This window comes from Labrus bergylta, chromosome 9 (assembly GCF_963930695.1).
Source record: "Labrus bergylta chromosome 9, fLabBer1.1, whole genome shotgun sequence".
NCBI classification, from domain to species: Eukaryota; Metazoa; Chordata; class Actinopteri; order Labriformes; family Labridae; genus Labrus; species Labrus bergylta.
The window spans coordinates 16,957,720-16,977,764 of record NC_089203.1 but is presented as its reverse complement, the minus strand read 5'-3'; the positions used below and the strand labels follow the sequence as shown (position 1 = coordinate 16,977,764).

Below are 20,045 nucleotides of genomic sequence, written 5' to 3'. Positions count from 1 at the left end.
AACCCAGAGGACACAGGGTTGTAAGAAGTGTTTGCGAGGCTAAAGGAGCAGTTGGTTTTTGCTGTATCACAGCTCAGTTATAAATATGAAGTTAGTTTTAAAAATGATGTAAATGACAGAAAGTGCGGCTGTTCCATCAAAGTCAACACAGAACTTCAGCGTCTATGAATGAGTGTTTGAGATTGTTTTTTGTAAATGGGAAAAAATAAAAGTAAATGTCAGGACATGGCTTGTTTTTAATGACTACCAGGCAGCCGTCCTCACTCCAGACTGCTGCTGTCATTCACAGGTGGGTGGAGAGAGAACCTGTGAGTGTGTGAGTGTGTGTGTGTGTGTGTGTGTGTGTGTGTGTGTGTCTGGGGCTTATAGTGCGGTATTGCATACGGGAAAACAGACTAACGTGGGGACGTAGGTCTGTGTAGTCATAATTCTTTGGTTATGATGGAGAGAGATCTCAACTTATTGGATTCTGCCTTCACAATATAGAAAAAAAAAACTTTTCTAATTAAAGTTTATCAAAATGAGAAATATAAGGATAATAATGTATGATTCCCTCACATAATTTTCTCTTCATGAAGATCAACTTCATCCCAAAGTTTGTAAAAAAAAAAGTAGTTTGACAATGACAAAGAGTCTTTTTACCTGCTAGTTTGTAAAGTGTCTTGAGATAACATTGAATTGGCGCAACACAAACAAAGATTGATCGGTTACACTTCATCACACACAATCTTTATTGGTCTAGTTCTCTAAAAAGTCAGGTCAACATAGGTCAACAATCTTCCTGACAACTAGACATACTCCCCTTATAATGATGAAACAATGCAGTTAAAAGGAAGAGTAGAGATGAATTTGATTGATTAGATTGAATAACAAAGTCAAAGGTAACAACAAAAATTAAACCTGTATAAATACTATGACTCTGTATGTTCAGATAATGATAACATTTCAGTTAACATGCCTTATTTTGTTGTTTATTTAATCTTTTGTTTTTAGCATATCATTTCCCAAACGCCCTTAGTCATCATATATCTAACATTAGGACTCGTTTCAAGGCAGACATGAACTGAACATTGCATCATGAATGGCTGACTGTGTAGATGTAATAAGCTGTTGATCATATTGAAATAAACAGTTTTCTTTTAACTTCAAGTGTTTGCGATTTTTTATTAATAGTTCTCACTCTCCTAATTCTCTGTAATCAAACCCAAACCCAAACCCAAAATAAGCGGCAGATGTTAGTTCAGACATGTTCGTAAAAGGAGTTCAACACAGGGAAGACTTTAACAAGTCTTTTAGACAGCAGGGACTATGAGACAAGAAGTTGAAAACAGCGTGTTCAGCACTGATTGCCCACTGCAGTCCATTGATTCACAGCTTTGTTTTGGCTCTGCCTTTCTAAACTGAAGGTGTCATGCAGTCACTATTCACTCTGCACACTGTTAATCCATCTGCAAACATTGAACCTTTTTAAATCACTGTTTCCCTTGACCACTACTCCTCACTTCCTCTCCTTCTGCACCATTTCCTCTAGTCCATCCTTTATAGAGATTGTACTGCTATACTGCTGAAATGATTAGCTCCATCTGGTCATTTAATTAACAAACCCTTACTGTGATTGTGTGTATTTTCTTCCTCTGCATCCCAGCAGGCACCAGGTATCATGATTACCATTACTGTGTCTGTTTGTGTGTAGTTGTGGTTTACTGACTTTAAATGCCTCAAATCAATGTAGCATGATTGTGTGAATTTCAGCTTGCTTTTTAGTTATATAGTTTAAATTGACTAGTTTTGTCTTGTTTTGTTTTTGTCCAAAAAAAGTCTTGTTTTCATATCTACTGGGGAATACATCCGATTCTGGTTCTGATTGAAGTTTCAAATAAGAGCTTGACAGAAAGACCGTCAAAGTCTTCAGAAAGCATGGTTTTAAATTCTTCTATATTCGTCACATATCATGCAAAATACACATTCTCGTGTCTCTAGTCAGTCTACAAACCACCCAATTATGAGAAAAGTCCATCCCCTCTGTCTTTCGTCTGCTCTGCTTTTTAGAAAATGTGTGCTGAAACAGGCCGTCTGGAGATTTTCCCTTCATGACATCACAAAGGGCAGTAACCCCTCCCCCATGTGGGTGATACTCCCTAAACTAGGTGTTTGTTCTGATCTCTGAGTCCGCCTTCTCACTGTAAACAATTGGGCATGGTGCACGAAAGCCAGAGCCACATCATCTTCCAAGGGGGTGTGGCCAAACACAGATCGTTAGCATTTAAAGGAATAGGAACAGAAACAGCCTGTTTTTAGCAGGGTTGAAATAGAGGGGTTCATAGACATGCATAAAACACAGGATCAGAGTGTATTTATTAACAAGAAACTTGACAGACATGTTTTGGGGAGCTCTAAGATGCATTTAAACTTGTTGGAAAAAAGTACAATACGTGACCTTTAACTTGGAAAGATGACAAAAAGCTTTTTAGTGTCCAATTACAAATGCTCTAGAGGATTTTATGTAGTTTAAGAATATGGAAAATGAAGCCAAAGGTACAAACCACATATCTTGTTTTTATTTAAGAAGGTGTGAAAAAGAGATGCCAAATGAAAAAGCTGAGGGTTGGAACCTCGGCTCTCTATGATCAAACTTTTCCACATGATATAACTTCTCTCTCACTGGTATTGGGTCATCTCTGGCCACTTTGTGCCAGGAACATATGAGTCTGAGTACAGCAGATGCCTGTTCAGGGACACCCACAGGGAAAGATGGGCTGTCTGGGACACAGGCCAGTGTCACCCAAACACACCTACCTCCTCACACAGCTTTAATACTCAGCATTAAGCACAACATGTACAGAGGGCCTAAAAGGTTAACCAATGCATGACTAGCAAACAGCCAGGTCAATGAACTATCACCATGGTAATAGGTTCATGAGGCGGTGAAAACAATTGTTCTCATGCAAAATTAAGACGAGATGGTGTGACATTTAAGTGCGACGTGTAATTTCAAGAAGTCAGTTCAATGCCATGCTCTGTGTGTTTGGACCAAAGAAGTAAGATTTGGAATACAGATTTACAGAAGTTTGTATTTCACATCTCAGGAGGAAACAATGTTTCAAAAAGTTTAATGAATAGCCACAAACACTGAAATTTAAAACGGGTTACCCTTCCCATAACAAGTCCTTATTATGTATTAATTAGTTCCAAAACTGACATTTGAATTCTTTTTTCTTTCATCCTCGTACAAAATTTAAAATATTTATCTCACACTAAAAACTTTGCATCTTACAGAGGCCACAGCGATCTGTCACAGTAAAGGCCACCATAGAGCCTGCTGGATCTGGATCTGAATAAGGGAAATCATAATTTTTAGAATGGACTTGTTGAAAACACATTTTTGATCAGCTCTTACATGATCAAATTGTTAATAAGACTCTTGCAGAAATGATCCCAAATGTAAAAACCATGGATCTACCAACATCAAGTTGAAGGGAAATATTAGTGCATCCCTCCACTTCAGATTCCATGTAGGGCAAAATAAGCTGATGAAAGAAAGAAATAAACAAAATGAGCCAACAGCTACACAGGGGGTTGTGATAATAATAACCAAAAGTCTTACAATATTAATGAAAAACAACTAACAACTGATTCTCACAGGCTTTTGTTCGGCGTGCATGTCTGTGAATTTACGTCACCGTGGCATGTTGATCACAGTCGCCAATTGTTCGTTGTTATGTAACTTCCATCTGATGAACTCAATCCATCAGAAACAATAAAAACAAACTCAGGAGAAACAATGAACAGACACACAGGCGCATGAAGGGGAAGAGGCTGGTGAGAGAGGGATGGCCTGGAATAATGAAGAAAAAGGAAAAACCCATGAGAGAATTTAGAGGAAGTGAGGGTAATGTTCAAAGAAAATAGCAGATAGAGAACCTGCACACTGCACTGAGGGTGACACACGCATAAAGCATGGTTGCAGGGTACACTATAATTCTCTATGAATATATTAAGAGGCAAGGACTGCTTTATAAAAGATTCTGTTAGTTTAGTGAAGTGCCTGTTAGCAAAAAATGTCAAAACTTCACCTCCACCAAATTCAAAAAATGGTGACTTCTTCAAAGTTCCAAAATGTGTTTATATATGCCCACAATAAACTTCAATGTTGAAACAATCCACATTATATACACACAGAAAATCTAATGGAAGTGGTTAATACCTTTAAGTAAAAAAAACTAAATGACTCCATTTGTTCTGGACTCTTAAGTATTCTTTTAACACAGTTTGAAAGCAATAACTGTTATTGGTCTGCTTCCTGCTCTGCTGGTATTGGAATAAAGTGCATTACTATCACACAACAGACTCTACAGTATTGGGTGATGGAGCTTCTTTGAACAAAGCGCACAGTAACATAAAACCAAATTAATCCCTTTTCCAATCTAAAAACAAAACCATCTTTTTCCTTCACAGCCAATTATCACAGCTTCAGTCAAATGCAAATTTCAGAACTTCTAGTGGTTTAAAACACACAACACAAAAATACTAATTCAACACTCTCAGCATCTAATATGCATAAGCTTAATGTCAAATTAAGCTCTATTTCTGTTGCACATTGTTTGGTCTCAGGAAAGTCATTTATAGCCGAACACAGCAGAGTTAAATGTAGTTACAAATAAAAGGCAGAAAAAAGCTATTTAAAATCAGAGTTTGCTTGCATGAAGAAGTCCCTACTGCAAATCAGAAATAAAATCCATCCTGCTGTCAACAAAATGAAAACAAGTCACACAGAAACAGTCGGATACATGCAAAACAAAATCAACTGCACAATACTGAGATGGTGATAATATCAGAGTACTCATGAGCGGAGCAGATGTTATTTCTGTGAAATAAAGTGGCCAACTGGACATCGTCCAGACTGCAGCTGATTCTGATTCTAAAAATTTAGCAGGATTAGTTTGATTCAAATACATGTTTACAACAACAGCTCCACAATAACGTCTGGACCTCATTAAGCTGCAAGACGCCTGAAAACACATTTGCCACCGGTGGATTTGATCGCATGCTGTTTTGTATATCACCATCAAGTAATTTGTGATCTCACTGATTTTTTCCATTAGATGCTTCGGAGTGTTGGTGGGGGGTGGGCGAGGGGGGCATTAATGGCAAAGTGATTCATCAGGGGACTGGATTTTTCCCCTCTTCAACCTTCCTGCTGCTGATTAGTCTCCAAGGGCGAACAAGGATTCATTAGTCAAACTGAGATGAGCAAGTGGTGACTGATGACACTTTGCATTGAGCCGTATTGACCACCAATTTAACCCACAGATCACATTTGATTACAACTCTGTATACATGCTTAAATTAACAATTTCTCCAAAGTCTATCCTAAATTGTTATCACTAATTTACTGTGAACAACGCTTTTAAAAGCAAAATTGTGTTCCCAACATCTATAATTGTTTCAATATCCAACGACGGCCTGTATAACAGTGAGTCAGGTTCTGCTGGAAGTTTCTCCCAGTTAAAAGAATGCTAATGGATCGATGGGTCTCCCAACATACTATAACAAGTAGAATCATCTTAACCTTTTTGTAAAGTGTCATGTGATTACTTTGGCGATAAGATTTGGAGCTACATATTAAAAAAAGATGAAATGATTGATTGAAGTCGATATCCAAGATAGACATAATAACTGATGATTGAATGGATTAAGGTAAGAAAAAACAATATATCATTATTAAGTTGAGCTGGGTTATCAATCAATCAATCAATCAATCAATCATTTCTAGGTGAAATACTGCTCCTATTAGGCCTGGCACACACTAAAATATTTTTAAAATCTTAAACGATCTTAAACAGAATGGTGGTGTGGTGTGGTGTGCAACGAGACAACCAACTCAGCACACCACACACTAACCGATTCACTCACCAACAACCAGAGTCTCGAATATCCAAAACGAGTTATCTCGTACGGAATGTGGGTAGCTGTTAGCTGGTACGTCCTTTACGGTAAACATTTTGGTCCAAAACGTTTCCTAGACAGTTGGATTGTGTTTTTTTGTTGTTGTTTTTTTTTACACGACACGTATAAACACTCGTGTTGTTGCCACAAATCAACTATTTGGTCCTGAATTTATGACGTCAAATTAACTTTTTACGTTATGTTTTTTGTTGTCGCCATGGTAATGTTTGTTGCGCATCCTGCTTCAGTCAGCTTGCTTCCCTATTGGCTATTGTTCTGTTCCACGTGACAATTCACAGAGCTCGCCGTCCTCGGTGTTCTTCCAACACAACAGGATTTCTGATCGTAAATATTGTACACGTTTAATATTTACTATTTACTATTTCAAATCAGGCTGCTCCGATCGTCTTTCAAGCAGGGTAAAATCAGTCTCAACACACCTCACACCACAGGAGAATCTGGCAAGATAATGTTTGGAACATCAGATAATCGGGCCTTTGCTGACTTTGGTCGGAAGGGGGGAATCGGGCCGATTATCTTGTAGTGTGTACCCCGTTTAAGAGATGCCATTTGTCCACTGTGCTGGTTTACATTCCGGCAGTAGAACAGGTAGCTACAGCCCCATCTAGTGGCATGTGGTTGCTTTACAGCTTAGACACAAAATTAAACCACCACTGTTGAACTACATTAAAAACATTATTAATAATTGGTCTAACCACCTACTAATTCTGGTGCTGATCAGTGAGGGTGACGCGTTTGATCATTTAGTCGACTTCTTGCACACTTCCCTGACTGTACATTTGTTTGGGAAAGAGACAGACATTTTCTCAGAACATGCTCCTTATTGGATGTATAAGTCTTACATGTTGACAGCACTTGTAGTTAAAAGGTGAAGCAAACAAAAAGCATGATTCATGCAGTACCAGCCCGGCAAAAGTGGGACCCACTAGGAGCAATTCAGACACATGAAAACAGCAAATGTTCACAAAGCACTCCAGATTGTCTGATTGATTTCCATTATTATTTGCTGTGTAATTGTTATGCTGTCCGATACTCCGCTGAGTGCTGTTTGCGTGGGGGTGACTGCATTGTGGTGTTAGCCGCTTTGCAGCAGGGGAGCAGTCAGATTGCAGCTGATGAGTATTGCTGCTGCAGAGAGGTTGGGGCAAAAAGGAAGATTGTGAAAAATATTTTATGCTCTCTCATAAAGAGTCCAATTGGCACAATGCTGCTCTTTGCTTCAACTACACTGAATGTCTCTCTGGAGACATGCACAGATGTCACTTTCTCCAAACAGGGTTACCTCATTATGACCTTTCCAAATGTTGCAGTGACTCACATGCATGGTAGGAGCAGTGGGGTGTGGGCAGTGAAAGAGCATAAAGATCCATAGAACAGAGGTTTTCAAATTGTGGGAAAGTGAGCCTGCCCTGAAAGAACATAAACTGTGCTGCCCTCCGCCCCCAACAAAAAAAGGTTTCAACAATAAATATGAATAAATAACACCTTTATTTTTAAACATCTTTGTTTCACCTTTTAAACATCTTTAATTATCTTTGGCAATTCTTTTTTTTTTTAAATTCAAGATTTCAAATATCTTAGTTCTTTTTTTAAATGGTTTGAACATGGTTTGTGTCACTGTAAGCTCTTTAATGCACTCAGTCTGATGTTCTCACATTAATGCTTAAATAGTCGTCTACTTTAACCTGATATTATTAAACCATTTATATTCCGCAATCCCCATTAAATTAAAAACAAACTCAAAAATTCACCAAATAAGATCATAAACGTAAGTTCTAATTGGACGGGAAAATTTAAGCAGTGTCCATTGTTTCTGTAACTTCCCAAATGTAACAATTTGAGTTTGAGTGTAAAACCAAACCCGGACAGTATGTGTCCATGTCTGTCTCTCTGGTTGTTCAACTCTCTCTCTGTTGAATCTCAGCCCTATTTGACTTTTAAATATAAGAAGTACAGTCGATAGACACACTCCAACTGGATGCTACTCAAGGTTTGACCTGGAAACAAAGCATTTTTTCCTTCTGTAAATTGTTGTTGTTTTTTCATTTTTAATCAGGCTCATATACAGGAGTGCCAGCTAGACTGCTGGATCCTCCGTTACATCAGCTGTATGTAGTCCTTGCTTAGGCGAACGAATCTCTGTTTACTTTTTGGTCTTTAGCTCTCTCTGAGAAATGAGAGAAACTACGCTGAGGCGAGGCTGTTCTCATTAGGGCTCAGTATCCACGAGGAGCTGGCCCAGATAAACCTGCTCAGCAAGTCTTTCCCTGTAGAGTTACAGTTACTGTGCTAAATATGCAAAGGCAAGGCAACACACAGCAGAACATACTCTGTGTTAGACAGATTTTAAGTCTGTGTGCTGCAGTCCAATCAGCCCCCTAAAATGTGTGTGTGTGTGTGTGTGTGTGTGTGTGCCCATGTAAGCGAGACTGTGGGACTTAGACTGTGAGTGAAAGTAAGCCGGCGTGTGTAATAATTGGGTTTAGTCAAGAGTTACACAGTTCTAAGAGCATTACACACTTGACTGTGATTGATAAAATACACTTGGCGTTGTGGTCAACGTCCATAAGTACTTTACTGTGAAAAGGTAGAGCATTAGGCCTTGGATAATGACACACAAACACTCTAATGTTTGCAGAGATAATTGGACTTTTGGCAACTGCTTCCTGAATAAGCACAATTAATTCATTTGGGGTCCTTCTAATGTCCAGGCGATGAACTAAACTAATAAAAGACTGAGAGTAAAGGAGGAAACATGTGATCGAAAGCACAAATACGTACACACAATTACTGATTTAAGCCGTGTAACCTTGAGATATGTGCAATCTGAAAGGAGCTAAGAAGCAAAGCCACACAGACACAGGAAACACTAAAGCCGGCGTGGGAAAGGTTGAGCTTTTTATTAACTCTCAGCTTAAAATCAATGTTCAGTGGATAGATGTCACTTCCTCTATGGCCTCAAGATTTTCAGCTCTTATTATTTTGCTTCTATTTCAACACCTTAGTGGGTTAAATACAGCATTACTTTTTGTCCAATTGTGTTTGTAGGGTTGGTGTTGACTGTACAAGGTCCCAACATTTGTATTGAGGAAGAAGAGATTAAAATAAACAGGGGCTTCATCCATCTCTTTCTTGGAAGTTAAAGGGAATAAAGCCTTTAAAATAGAAACGTTCATGTCGGTGCTAATATTAATGTAAAATATGAGACATACTGCAGGGAGTTTTTGTAGAGATGGATGATGTCTAAGCTTTTCCTTCAAAAAAAGTCTTCAAAATCATTTTAAATTGTGTTTCAAGTTGAATTGGATAGAATGAGCCTTTTTAAGGGAGAACATCTAGAGAGTGATGTTTCCCCATTAAGACGATTACCCCGGTGGGCCGCCAGTATATTAGCCGACAAATATGATTTATTAAATGTCTTTTTTTATGTGTATAAGATCGCCATCCCTGATGATATAGTGTACAAACTTCCCTGGCTCTCCGCCTCACATCTGATGACCTGCAGTGCGTCTTCTTGTACATGCCTCCTGTCAATGAATTGTTTAAGGTGCAACATCTCATGTGAAATATGAACCTTCTCTTACTGCTGTTTGAATCATTTTGTGCCAATCTGCACACTTTGTTTTGGATCTTGAGTGAAAATTTTTAATTAAGCATCTTTAGAAATCGTTATAAAATGTATAAAACTGCTGATGGGAAGCCTAACGTCAAAAGATCAGACACAAACAGGCCTAGAGAAATGGAAGGAGATAAGGTGGGGTAGGGGGTGTTGTGAGTTAAGAGAGGAGAGGTGCAGGTGACTGTGTGTGTGTGTGTGTGTGTGTGTGTGTGTGTGTGTGTGTGTGTGTGTGTGTGTGTGTGTGTGTGTGTGTGTGTGTGTGTGTGTGTGTGTGTGTGTGTGTGTGTGTGTGTGTGTGAGAGCAGATTAACGTAAAAACTAGCCTTATAATTACAGATAACTTAACTTTATATAAATCTGGTAAGTTATTTAAACATTTTGAATAGACAACCCTTTCACCACCTGCACTGCAACAGCACCATTATGTGGGAAACACTGAAGAGGTTTTCAAAAGTGAACAACAACAGACCTAAAAGAAACAGAACATGTGAAATAGGGCCGGTCCTTTTGGTATAAGCTGAAGGTGGTCACATTAGTGCCACCTCGATGTGTGAAATGATTTTCTCTTGACTTAATTAAGAACGTGTGTAAGAATATCAGAAAATCTGCATCATTGGTGCCACAATTCAACCTCCCTTAATACCTTGATTTGAGGAACACATTCAGCTTTCTGTAAATGTGATAACATATCTCCTCTCCTTAACATTATATAAGAAAGTATGTCACCAAGCATTTAACACAGGGCGAGTTTGACTTGATGCTACAGACACATTCTGTTGGTACTCAAAAAGTATTCTACTTTTATATCTGCTCGAAAGAGAATGACAGACAAACAGCAGGACTCACCTTGGTCTAGAGATTTGGCAGGAGCCCAGCTTTTGAAGTAGTCATCCTGAATGGAAACACATCACAAGAAACTGGGTTATGAAAAAATAACTTCACAATGAGCATATCATGATTGGATTATTTTGTAGAGTTGACAGAGCACAGCCTAAATACTAAACACATGGCTGATAAAGCATAGCTTTATTCTTCTCTACTTTTGTTCTTTCGTGCATTTGCTTTGTAACAAAAAAACAAAAACTATTGTGCATAAAAATCTCAAAATAAAGGGAGGGAGGGGTTCACGCTTGATCAGGCATTTAACATGAGACACAAGTAACAAGTAAAGAAAATCTTACAGAATACACACCAGAGAGTAAATGCAGGCACAGGCTCTAGTAAAAAAAATAAATGATATATTGATAGAGAATCAATTTGGTATGAATATTGAGGTAAATATGAACGTCTTTTGCCCCAAAAACACAAGTAAGAAAAAATGCGCTCAGAAAAACACATCAGAAGTTGAAAGATTTTGAGGAGAAGAATGTGGTTTGAATTTCAACTGATGGTGTATAACAACTGTAAATGTTTGAAAGAAGAGCACAAAAGCTTATTGTTCACAAGGAGAATGGTCCAAAGTCACAGAAGAAGAACCCCCTTAGCAAATAAATTATTAAAGAGAAAATAATTGGCTTGTCTCAGCTCAGTGTATTTGAGAAGAGAGTTGGATTTTCAAAGCCAAACACACTTTCAATCTGAGCGGATTCTCTACCCAGAAGTCTCCCACTCTGCAGAGCAATTTAAAAAAACCATTACATAAAGAGCCACAGCTTAAACATTATTGTTAACATGCATACAACACAGTGAAAGTTTGTCTAATAAGTAGAAGGTGTTTTCAGTACATTGAAGCAGGAGGATGCACTCTAAAGTCAAATATTCTGTGGAACTGTATTGATCCTTTAATTGTACCGAACAACACAATATGAATATGTGATTTTTAAATAATGTAATAACAATATGTGGTGCCATTAATAAGTTCCAATTAGCTCAAACCCGGAGTTTCTTTGTCTATCGGCTTGCCTTTGTGTCATACAAAGTCAGTGGCGCGTCCAAAGGGATGGAACAGGGTGGCACAGGCCCTCCTTGAAATCTTATTTGCATGACAACCCCGAATTATAAACTTTGATTGTCAGACTAACTGAAAATAGTTGGGTACCAAAAAGTTTCTAATAAATGTATATTTTTTAAATAGACAGTGTGCAGGAGGTGGCAGGCTACTTTTAAAGTATTTCATAGTGTGGCACTGGAAGACATCTTCTTTTTGAGTCCTTTAACAATTAAACCTAGAAGATGTACAGTATATGTTGACATTCTCCTGTGTTACTTAAAGTAGATAAAATAAATGGAGATAGAGATGTCAAATACATTTATTTTTTCACACACACAGATTCCATGCCACCCCTGCATTAGTCAGTGCCCTAGTTAGGACTAGACACACCCCTGTACAGAATACCTGTTGTTTCTCCTGAATTAAAAATGAATAGAAAGGCTTTTTCCCCTCCACTTAATTTGCAGTAATTTGTCTGAGTGTAGCTAATAGCTAATTTGGGAACCACCTGAATGCTTCAAATTGGTGTTAAAGTATGGCCATTATAACCATGACTCATTCCAACCAGTGAAATGTATCCATGCTGACTTTGCTGAGTAAGAAAGCATTGCTTTTTTTTTAAGATATATAATTATTGTTTTGTTTTATTGGATTATTGGATTTATTTATTATTAATCAGACTTGTGAAATTTGTATACATACAGTATAACACAGTTCTTATGAATGCTAAAATTGGGGTTTGTATTATGTTTATCATTAGTTGGAATAAATCAGAATCAGAATCAGAAATACTTTATTAATCCCAGAGAGTTTTTTTTTTTTATCAAATAAACTTTGCTCATTTAGTCATTTGAATTGTTTTCTTAAAACACTAACAGCACTACACACTCACATGTGCACACACCGACACACTCACAAGCACACACAGAGTGGTGGTGTCTGCATCTAAAATAGTGCCTGCAGCGCACCATATGTGTGTCAGCGGGGAGTGAGCCCATGTCAGTGACACTATGTGAACTGGACAGAGAAAACCTGCTGGGTCTGAAAGCAAGATCTCTGCCTCCCTTATTATTGAATAAAAGAGAGAGGGAGATAGAGAGAAAGAGAGAGAGAGAGAGAGAGAGAGAGAGAGAGAGAGAGAGAGAGAGAGAGAGAGAGAGAGAGAGAGAGAGAGGCAAAATATTCCAGGTGTAGGGAAGAGCCTAGAAAATGGACAGTTGACCTACTCATTTAGTCCTTGTTCTATAACTGACGACTGCTGACACTTAAGCAAGCTTAAGAGTTTGAAGTGGGGGGATGAAACCTAATTAGCTTCTCCCTAAGGTCCTCCCTTCTTTTTTCTCTTCTCTTATGTCCATCTTTCTCACTTTGTGCCTATTATAAAAGAATCCTTTATGGCTGTGAAAGTGCAAAGTAGGACATTACTCCATTCAGACAAATCGGAGTCCATTAAAATTTGAATCGTTGTGTATACAGTGACAATTACATCAGAGAGTGAAAATACTTCAACCTCTCAATGTGAGGGTATTAGTTATATATGAACAATCATAATAAGTGTTTGACTTTTATCTCATCTTAGAAATGATCATTTTTCCAGCACTCTGACCTCAACCACCTCACCCAGTCTGACAAGCTGCAAACCAACAACAGACTCTGCCTTCTTAATCAGTCTGTTGAGTCTGTTGGCTTCCTCTGTTACAATGCCTGCTACACCCTAGCACACATTACTAAAGAAGAGAGTGCTTGCAACAACAGACTGATAGAACATGCTGAGCATTTTTCTGCAGATGTTAAAGGGCCTGACTGTGGCCGGCGTGTCAGGTAGTCCATGATCCATAAAACCAGGGGGGGCTTCCACCTGCATGTCATCCAGCTTCTCCTTCAGCAGCCTGGGCTGGACAATATTAAAGGCCCTTGAGAAGTCGAAGAACACAATCCGCACTGAACTGTTGGCTCTGTCCAGGAAGGAGTATGCTCTCTGCAGCAGGTATATGACTGCGTCAACCACACCCATGTCGGGACCATGCACGAACTGCAGGGGGTCTGCAGTGATCTGAACATACTGCTGGTCTGATGTGTCCTCAGATATGAACTCAGCCTCTCCATGACCTTCATCAGGTGAGAGGTGAGTGTAAGGCTGGTAGTCATTCAGGGATGCAGGGTGTACCTTTTTGGACACAAGCAAAGCACAGGAAATCTCTGTAGTTGCAGACTTATGTTGAAGAGCTGGTGGAGTCTCCTCAGCTCTCTCATCACCTGATCAGCTGTAATTTCAAGTCCAGTCTTAAGAGTGCAGTGTGTGGCAGAGTCTGGATTGGGTGTCAGCAGAGGTGAGAGTGATATAGACACGGCTGAGTTGGAGCTGCTGTAGGAGTAAGAGGGAGGCTGTGGGAAGTTCAAGAGTTTACCCAGGTCACAGCTCAAATGAACAGCAGGGAAGTTTGTGGAGGTGGGTGAGCCTGAGTCAATGAGGACCTTTCATTTATTTGTTTCTTGTGAACTGATCACAGACGTTTCATTACCTGCTTTACAACTTGTCATTTTGTATTTTTGTGGATTTATATTTTATTTACATGGCCTATGTACCTCGAGTTAAAGAAGCTCATTGACTACTTCGGTGTTGAAAGACGTATGGTGGAGACTCCCTCTGCTGGGATGGACTAGTACCTATTTTGGGCAATTATAAATACATGCTGAAAAAGAGCGCCTGCCGTTCATGTGGCAATTAAAATACAATTTGTGTGCTGTCCTAATTGTTTCTCTTGTTTGAAAATGTTCCAGGATTCAGCAGTTGTTTTACGTTGAAAGGGAGTTGAACGTGTTTCCTCTATAATTGAGCCTGCAGTCAAACCTTTAAAAAAACTATAATAGTGGGCAGGTTGATAAAAAAACGACTTGGTATCGTATATGTTCCCAGAAAGAGTCATTCAAAGTATATAATTTAGTATAAAAAAAAGGGGAAACTGCTTGAACCTCCTCAACCGGCCTAGCCTAAATTATCTCAGCCCATCCAAAAACTGGAATCGTGGTGCCGTACCTGATAACAGGCCATTAAATATTAGCATTCACTGTCTCCTGGTCAAGTCTCGCATGACATACAAAAGCCTCCTCCTCACCTACGAATCACTGCAAGACCTTGCCCTCCAGTACCTTTCAGACCTCCTCCACCCGTACACTCTACCCTAAAACCTCCCTAAATCTCTTTGGGTTGAAAATGAGCAAAGTGTCATGAAATGTCATATAAAGCCTTCAGATGACTGGACGTTGTTAAAGCAGCCAATTAAAGCCCATGGATTCCTTTTCACCTTGTACACCTCTGACTTTCAGTACAACTCCAGGTCATGCCACTTGCAGAAGTTTTCTGATGACTCTGTGGTGGTGGGGTGTATAAATGATTGGCAAGAGGGGGAGTACAGAGAGCTGGTGGATATCTTTGTGGAGTGGACAGGAAGAAATCACCTGATTCTGAACTTGGATAAGACCAGGGAGATTGTGATCGACTTCAGAAGGAAGAGGACAGAGCCACCACCGCTGTGCATCCTGGGAGAGGACGTGTCTGTGGTGGAGGAGTACAAGTACCTGGGTGTCAACATAGACAACAAACTGAACTGGAAGGCCAACACTCAGGCTGTGTACAAGAAGGGGATGAGCCGACTCTACTTTCTGAGGAAGCTGAGATCCTTCAACGTGTGCAGCAAGATGTTGGAGCTCTTCTATCAGTCTGTTGTGGCCAGTGCACTGTTCTCTGCTGTGGTCTGCTGGGGGAGCAGCATTGGAGCTGGTGACACTAAGAGACTGGACAAACTCATCAAGAAGGCCTGCTCTGTGATAGGCTGCAAGCTGGATTCTTTTGTAGTGGTGACAGAGAGGAGGACTCTTAACAAATTGTTATCCATTATGGATAATCCTGATCACCCTCTGCACACCCTACTGGACAAACAGCGGAGCAGCTTCTCCAACAGACTGATCCAACTCCGCTGTCACAAGGACCGATACAAGAAATCTTTCTTACCGAAGGCCATAACTCTGTACAACAGCTCACCTCATGCGAGCAGAGAACTGTCATCATGATGATATCTCTCTCTCTCCATACTGTAATCTGTTCTGCACATGTTAAATTTACAAATTATCCCTGCACTCATGTTCACTTTATTTGGCTGCCTACTCGCCATTATATTGTATAGTTTCTGTCTACACTCATGCACTTTAACTTATGTCAATACTGTCCATTTACTACTCTGTTTTTGCACATTTACCTTTAATCTTTCATATTTAATTTACGGCTCTTTTTTTGCACATGTACATTCAATCTTCCATATTTAATCCTTCTATTTAAGACTAGTAATGCTTAGTTAAATCCTGGTTGTATATATTCACATTCTTATTTTTGATATGATATCTTTTAGTACTTATCTACTTTGTAGTTAATATTATATTGTGTTTAGATTGCTAACATTGTGTTTTTTACTCATATTGTGTGTTGGATAACCTGCTGCTGTAACGCCACAATTTCCCAGTTTGGGATCAACAAAGTAATTCTATTCTATTCTATTCTATATTCTATTGTTATGAGATTATACTAGATCAGGTGACTCATGCAGGTGTCCTAATACTTTTGGCCATGTACTATGAGATTCCCTGAATTCACCTCCAGTATGTCAGACATGCAAACTAATCACAGGTTTGCAATACAGAAAGTTGACCTTTATTATACTTCAAAGACTTTGATTGGAATTACAACACTTGCTTCAGGGTAGGAAACATATCAAACAACTACAGCGACTTTTGCAAAATAAGACCACATTACGTCCGACCAGCAACTAAACCTGCTGCATTTAAATCAGCAGCACCTGTCCAGCTCTGTAATACCTAAAAGCAATGGCATACTGCAATATGCTTTATAAAAGTATTATCAAATTACAAAAACAATGCATTTACTTACCTCTGCTTCCTTTAAAATGATTGCACAGCAGAGGCAGAGGAAGAGATGGGCGAGGACAGAGAGAGAGAGAAAGAGAGAGAGAGAGAGAGAGAAAGGTCAGCACAGTATGCTTTGCCTGTCAGATCTATTACAACCCTTTGTTACTCATTCTGAACACCGAGCTCAGCTCCAGAGACTTGTTTAATAGGAATCTGATTCAGAGGGTGGTGAAATACCAAAGGACTCAGACAAACACACACTCTCACTCTCACACACACACATACACGCAGCCTTATAAGAAAGCCTTCTTTGATGAGGCATGTAATTTGAAACACATCTTGGACAAATTGTACAGGCTTAAAGTGGAGGCACGGTGTAGAGGAATAAACGGCTATGGAGTAAAAGAGACGGTGTGGCAGGGAGGTTGTGGCAGGATTAAAAATGTAGGAATTTATACTTGAAGGATGTTTTTTCTGGTATCTAGTATGTCATGACTTTGCAAAGTGAACGTACTCCTATTATTTTATTTTATAATTGAGTTAGGCCTTCAGCATGATTCCAGAGTTTTGGCATCTGTAACCGTATCAAAATTAAAAATGGTTAAAGAAAGATGGACGACTGGACAGGAGAATACTGAAGAGAAATAGCTTAACTAATAGCCATTGCTGAAAAATTTAAATTCATCTTCACATCTATCTACTATATTGTAAAATGATCCATTTCGATAAAGTATCATTTTGGTATTCCACTGCCTGGAAATGAAGGACAGTCTGCTTTTGATAATGATTGAACCAAAATGTTTTAAATCTAGTCTCCTAGTAGCTAGCCAAGCAGAGTAGCAGTACCTGTCGACTTAGCCTTTGACTGTGCATGAATTCATGCAATCTGGTGGGTTAGCTGTTCAGACTTAATATAGATGAACTTACTGTCAATGTCAACTATTACTGATAATAACAGTAGACAAACAGAAACTTGGGGGGAAAAAAAAAAGGAGCTCAAACCCCATTACACAGTAAAATATCATTTTAATTAATGAACGTTCCCACTTCAGTATTTACAGTACACATTGTGGTGTTGTAAAGATTGTGAAGCCTTCCAAAGCAAATCAGTGATCAATTTCAGGATGAATAATGTCAAACACATGTGAAGTGAACATGTGTTTGAAAAGACACGCCTTACTATTCTCCCTTAACTCTTGGTGTTTAACCTGCTGTGTACCTGTTTACAACACCACAGAGACTTTGGGGAACCACCTGATGCATTTGGGCTGATATGAGGCTAAGAGGAGATAACTGCGTGAATAAACCAAATCCTGTATGATAAACGCACTTGTGGTTTTGTTGATTCGTGTACCATCTGGTCGAAGTGTGACATGTTGGTGTTTTCAGCTCATTTCATTTTGACCCGCAGCTACAACCATGTTGTGTGTATACAAGAGCAAGTGTTTCATCTGTTAGCATCAGATAATAGCTGTTTCCATTTTCTCTGTCTAGCAGAGGACTGCTGCTGAGGTGCTGCAGGCTGATAAGAGCGGTCACAGGTTTTACTAGCTGGCTTTACTGTAGCTTCACAGCGATTACCACTAGACCTCTTATTATTCCCTCTAAGTCTCAGGGATGACCTTTCCTTGCCTAGGACCTCCATTAATATTTTAGTGCGCTCATCTCAGAAGCATTAACTGCTCTCTGCGACACTGCCCCAATGTCATTCAAACCCTTTAAAGTGATTACAAGGAGATAAAACTCAGTCGTTATAATCATAATGCCTCTGATGGAGGTAGTGCTGGAATGTTTTAGTAGGTAAGAGACTTTCACAGCAGAGGAAGTCTTTCAGGCGTGTCCATTTAAAAATTACAAACACTGGCTGGCAACTTAAAACTTTCAATCTTTAATTAAGTTGTTTTTAGAGTTTAATTAGAATCTGTTCTAAATGTAGCACAACATCTGCCAGTGAAAATGAGATTCCTTTATTATGAAATTGTACATGTGGCAGTTTATTTAGCAGCACCTCCATTTTAATTACGGTTAATTGACTGCATGTTTGCGTTCAAACACCTCCATGTCGCAGTGATTACATCCATTAGACGCTGCTGTTTAGCAGCTGAACGATCAAGTGAAACTAGGCTGCAGTGTTCAGACAGTCTCCCCTGAGGAAGAGAAGGGGCAGATACATAATAGTAAAGGGATGGAAACAAGCTGGTGAAAACTACAAATCAGCATATCCGGCTGTGTTGTGCTCCTTGTGGACCCACGATTGTGGTGTCAAGGTCAGTCTCTCAGTCAGAATTCTGAGTTTTGCTGAGGTAAACATAAAACTAAACACTTTCTGTTTTGCAGAGCAACACAAACATTATAGTATAGATGTTGTATAAGCATATTTCTCAATCTGAGGACAGCCCTTAAAAATGGGATAGCGCACGCGAACATCCCGTTACAGTTGAAGAAAGTCATCAAGTTAGGTAGTAGTAAATCAACAAAATGTATAAAGTATGATAAAAAGGTTATGATGACCAGAATGTTATAAAACTTTTTTTTTTTTTAGATCTGATAGATCTGGATCAATATCTGTTAATGAAGAGTGATGGGGAGTTTGAAAACTGCCATGTGGCATGCCACTTCGATGGGCACCGGCATGCCAGTGCTGTTCCTAGTATGCTAGTTTTATAGAGATATGTGCCTATAGTTTTGGGACATGGCACCATGAGTACAGCGGTATCTTCCATAGCTGATAGCATGCCGGTTGTGGGCCAGCGCCATGTACGAGTCGTCTCTCACACCAGTACCGTCCATCTTTCACCACCATGACTCATATATAAATTTATACTATCAGTCCTGCTCTATGACATTTACTGCCATAACGCCATGTGTATTGTACTGGCTTCACTGCATAGATTATATTAAGCACCTGTTTTCATATGTTAGCATGATATCTCACACCACGCTACCCTAGTTGGGGTGTTAGCCACTACAAGCAATGCTGCTGCCAACTTAATAAGATGAAAGGAACCAGTCATCTCCCAAATATGGTTCGGAGGAACCACCACTGATGTTAAAGCTGTTTTTGAATCATGTTCAGTCTCTTTTATAATGATACAACTGAAGTGCAATAGTTAACGCTCTTTCCATTGGTATTAAATTAGCGAGAACTGTTTCCCCCTGAAATATATATAGAGTTATTTAAATCAAAATCGTGAAAGTGCAATTACTAGCTGACAACTGAATGGCGGTAACAACTACTTGTCAAGAGTATATACTTCAGTCAGGTGCAGCTCAGGTTCCTCTCCATTTTTTTGAAACCAAATCAGTACAGAAATGACACATTTGCTGGGTATGAATGAGTCAAGTAACCCATGCTTTCATTTGACTTGTGAGGACAGTCTCTCTAAGTCCTTCATTTCTGAGATGACGTCTTCACAGTCTTTGTGTCTCTCAGGACTCCAGCAGGTCAGCTCATTTTTTTTCCCCACCTCTCCAGTTTAAAGTGAAGGGCTTGGTATCTCATCTGATAGCTGATCCCTGAGGAAGTGTGTGACCAGAAAACGTATAGAAGGATTGGAATTGATTGAGAGGCAAAACAAAGTGAGGACGGCCTCAGCCCGATTAGCTCCT

The 20,045-nt window shown here is 39.3% G+C and overlaps 1 protein-coding gene and 1 long non-coding RNA gene across 3 annotated transcripts in view; both read right to left on the bottom strand.

Annotated features, from left to right (window-relative positions):
• The window catches only part of spock1 (SPARC (osteonectin), cwcv and kazal like domains proteoglycan 1), a 99,738-nt gene that overhangs the window by 42,041 nt on the left and 37,652 nt on the right, over positions 1–20,045 (bottom strand). For both annotated transcript variants that reach the window (XM_065958769.1, XM_020642636.3), the window contains exon 3: positions 10,433–10,478. In XM_065958769.1, the coding sequence (XP_065814841.1) occupies positions 10,433–10,478 (46 nt within the window). The remainder of the gene's footprint in view (positions 1–10,432; positions 10,479–20,045) is intronic.
• Positions 3,052–3,831, bottom strand: LOC136179946 (uncharacterized). Its single transcript, XR_010666860.1, has 2 exons — positions 3,641–3,831; positions 3,052–3,527 (listed from the first exon to the last, which is right to left on the bottom strand). It is a non-coding gene; the product is annotated as an uncharacterized lncRNA (long non-coding RNA).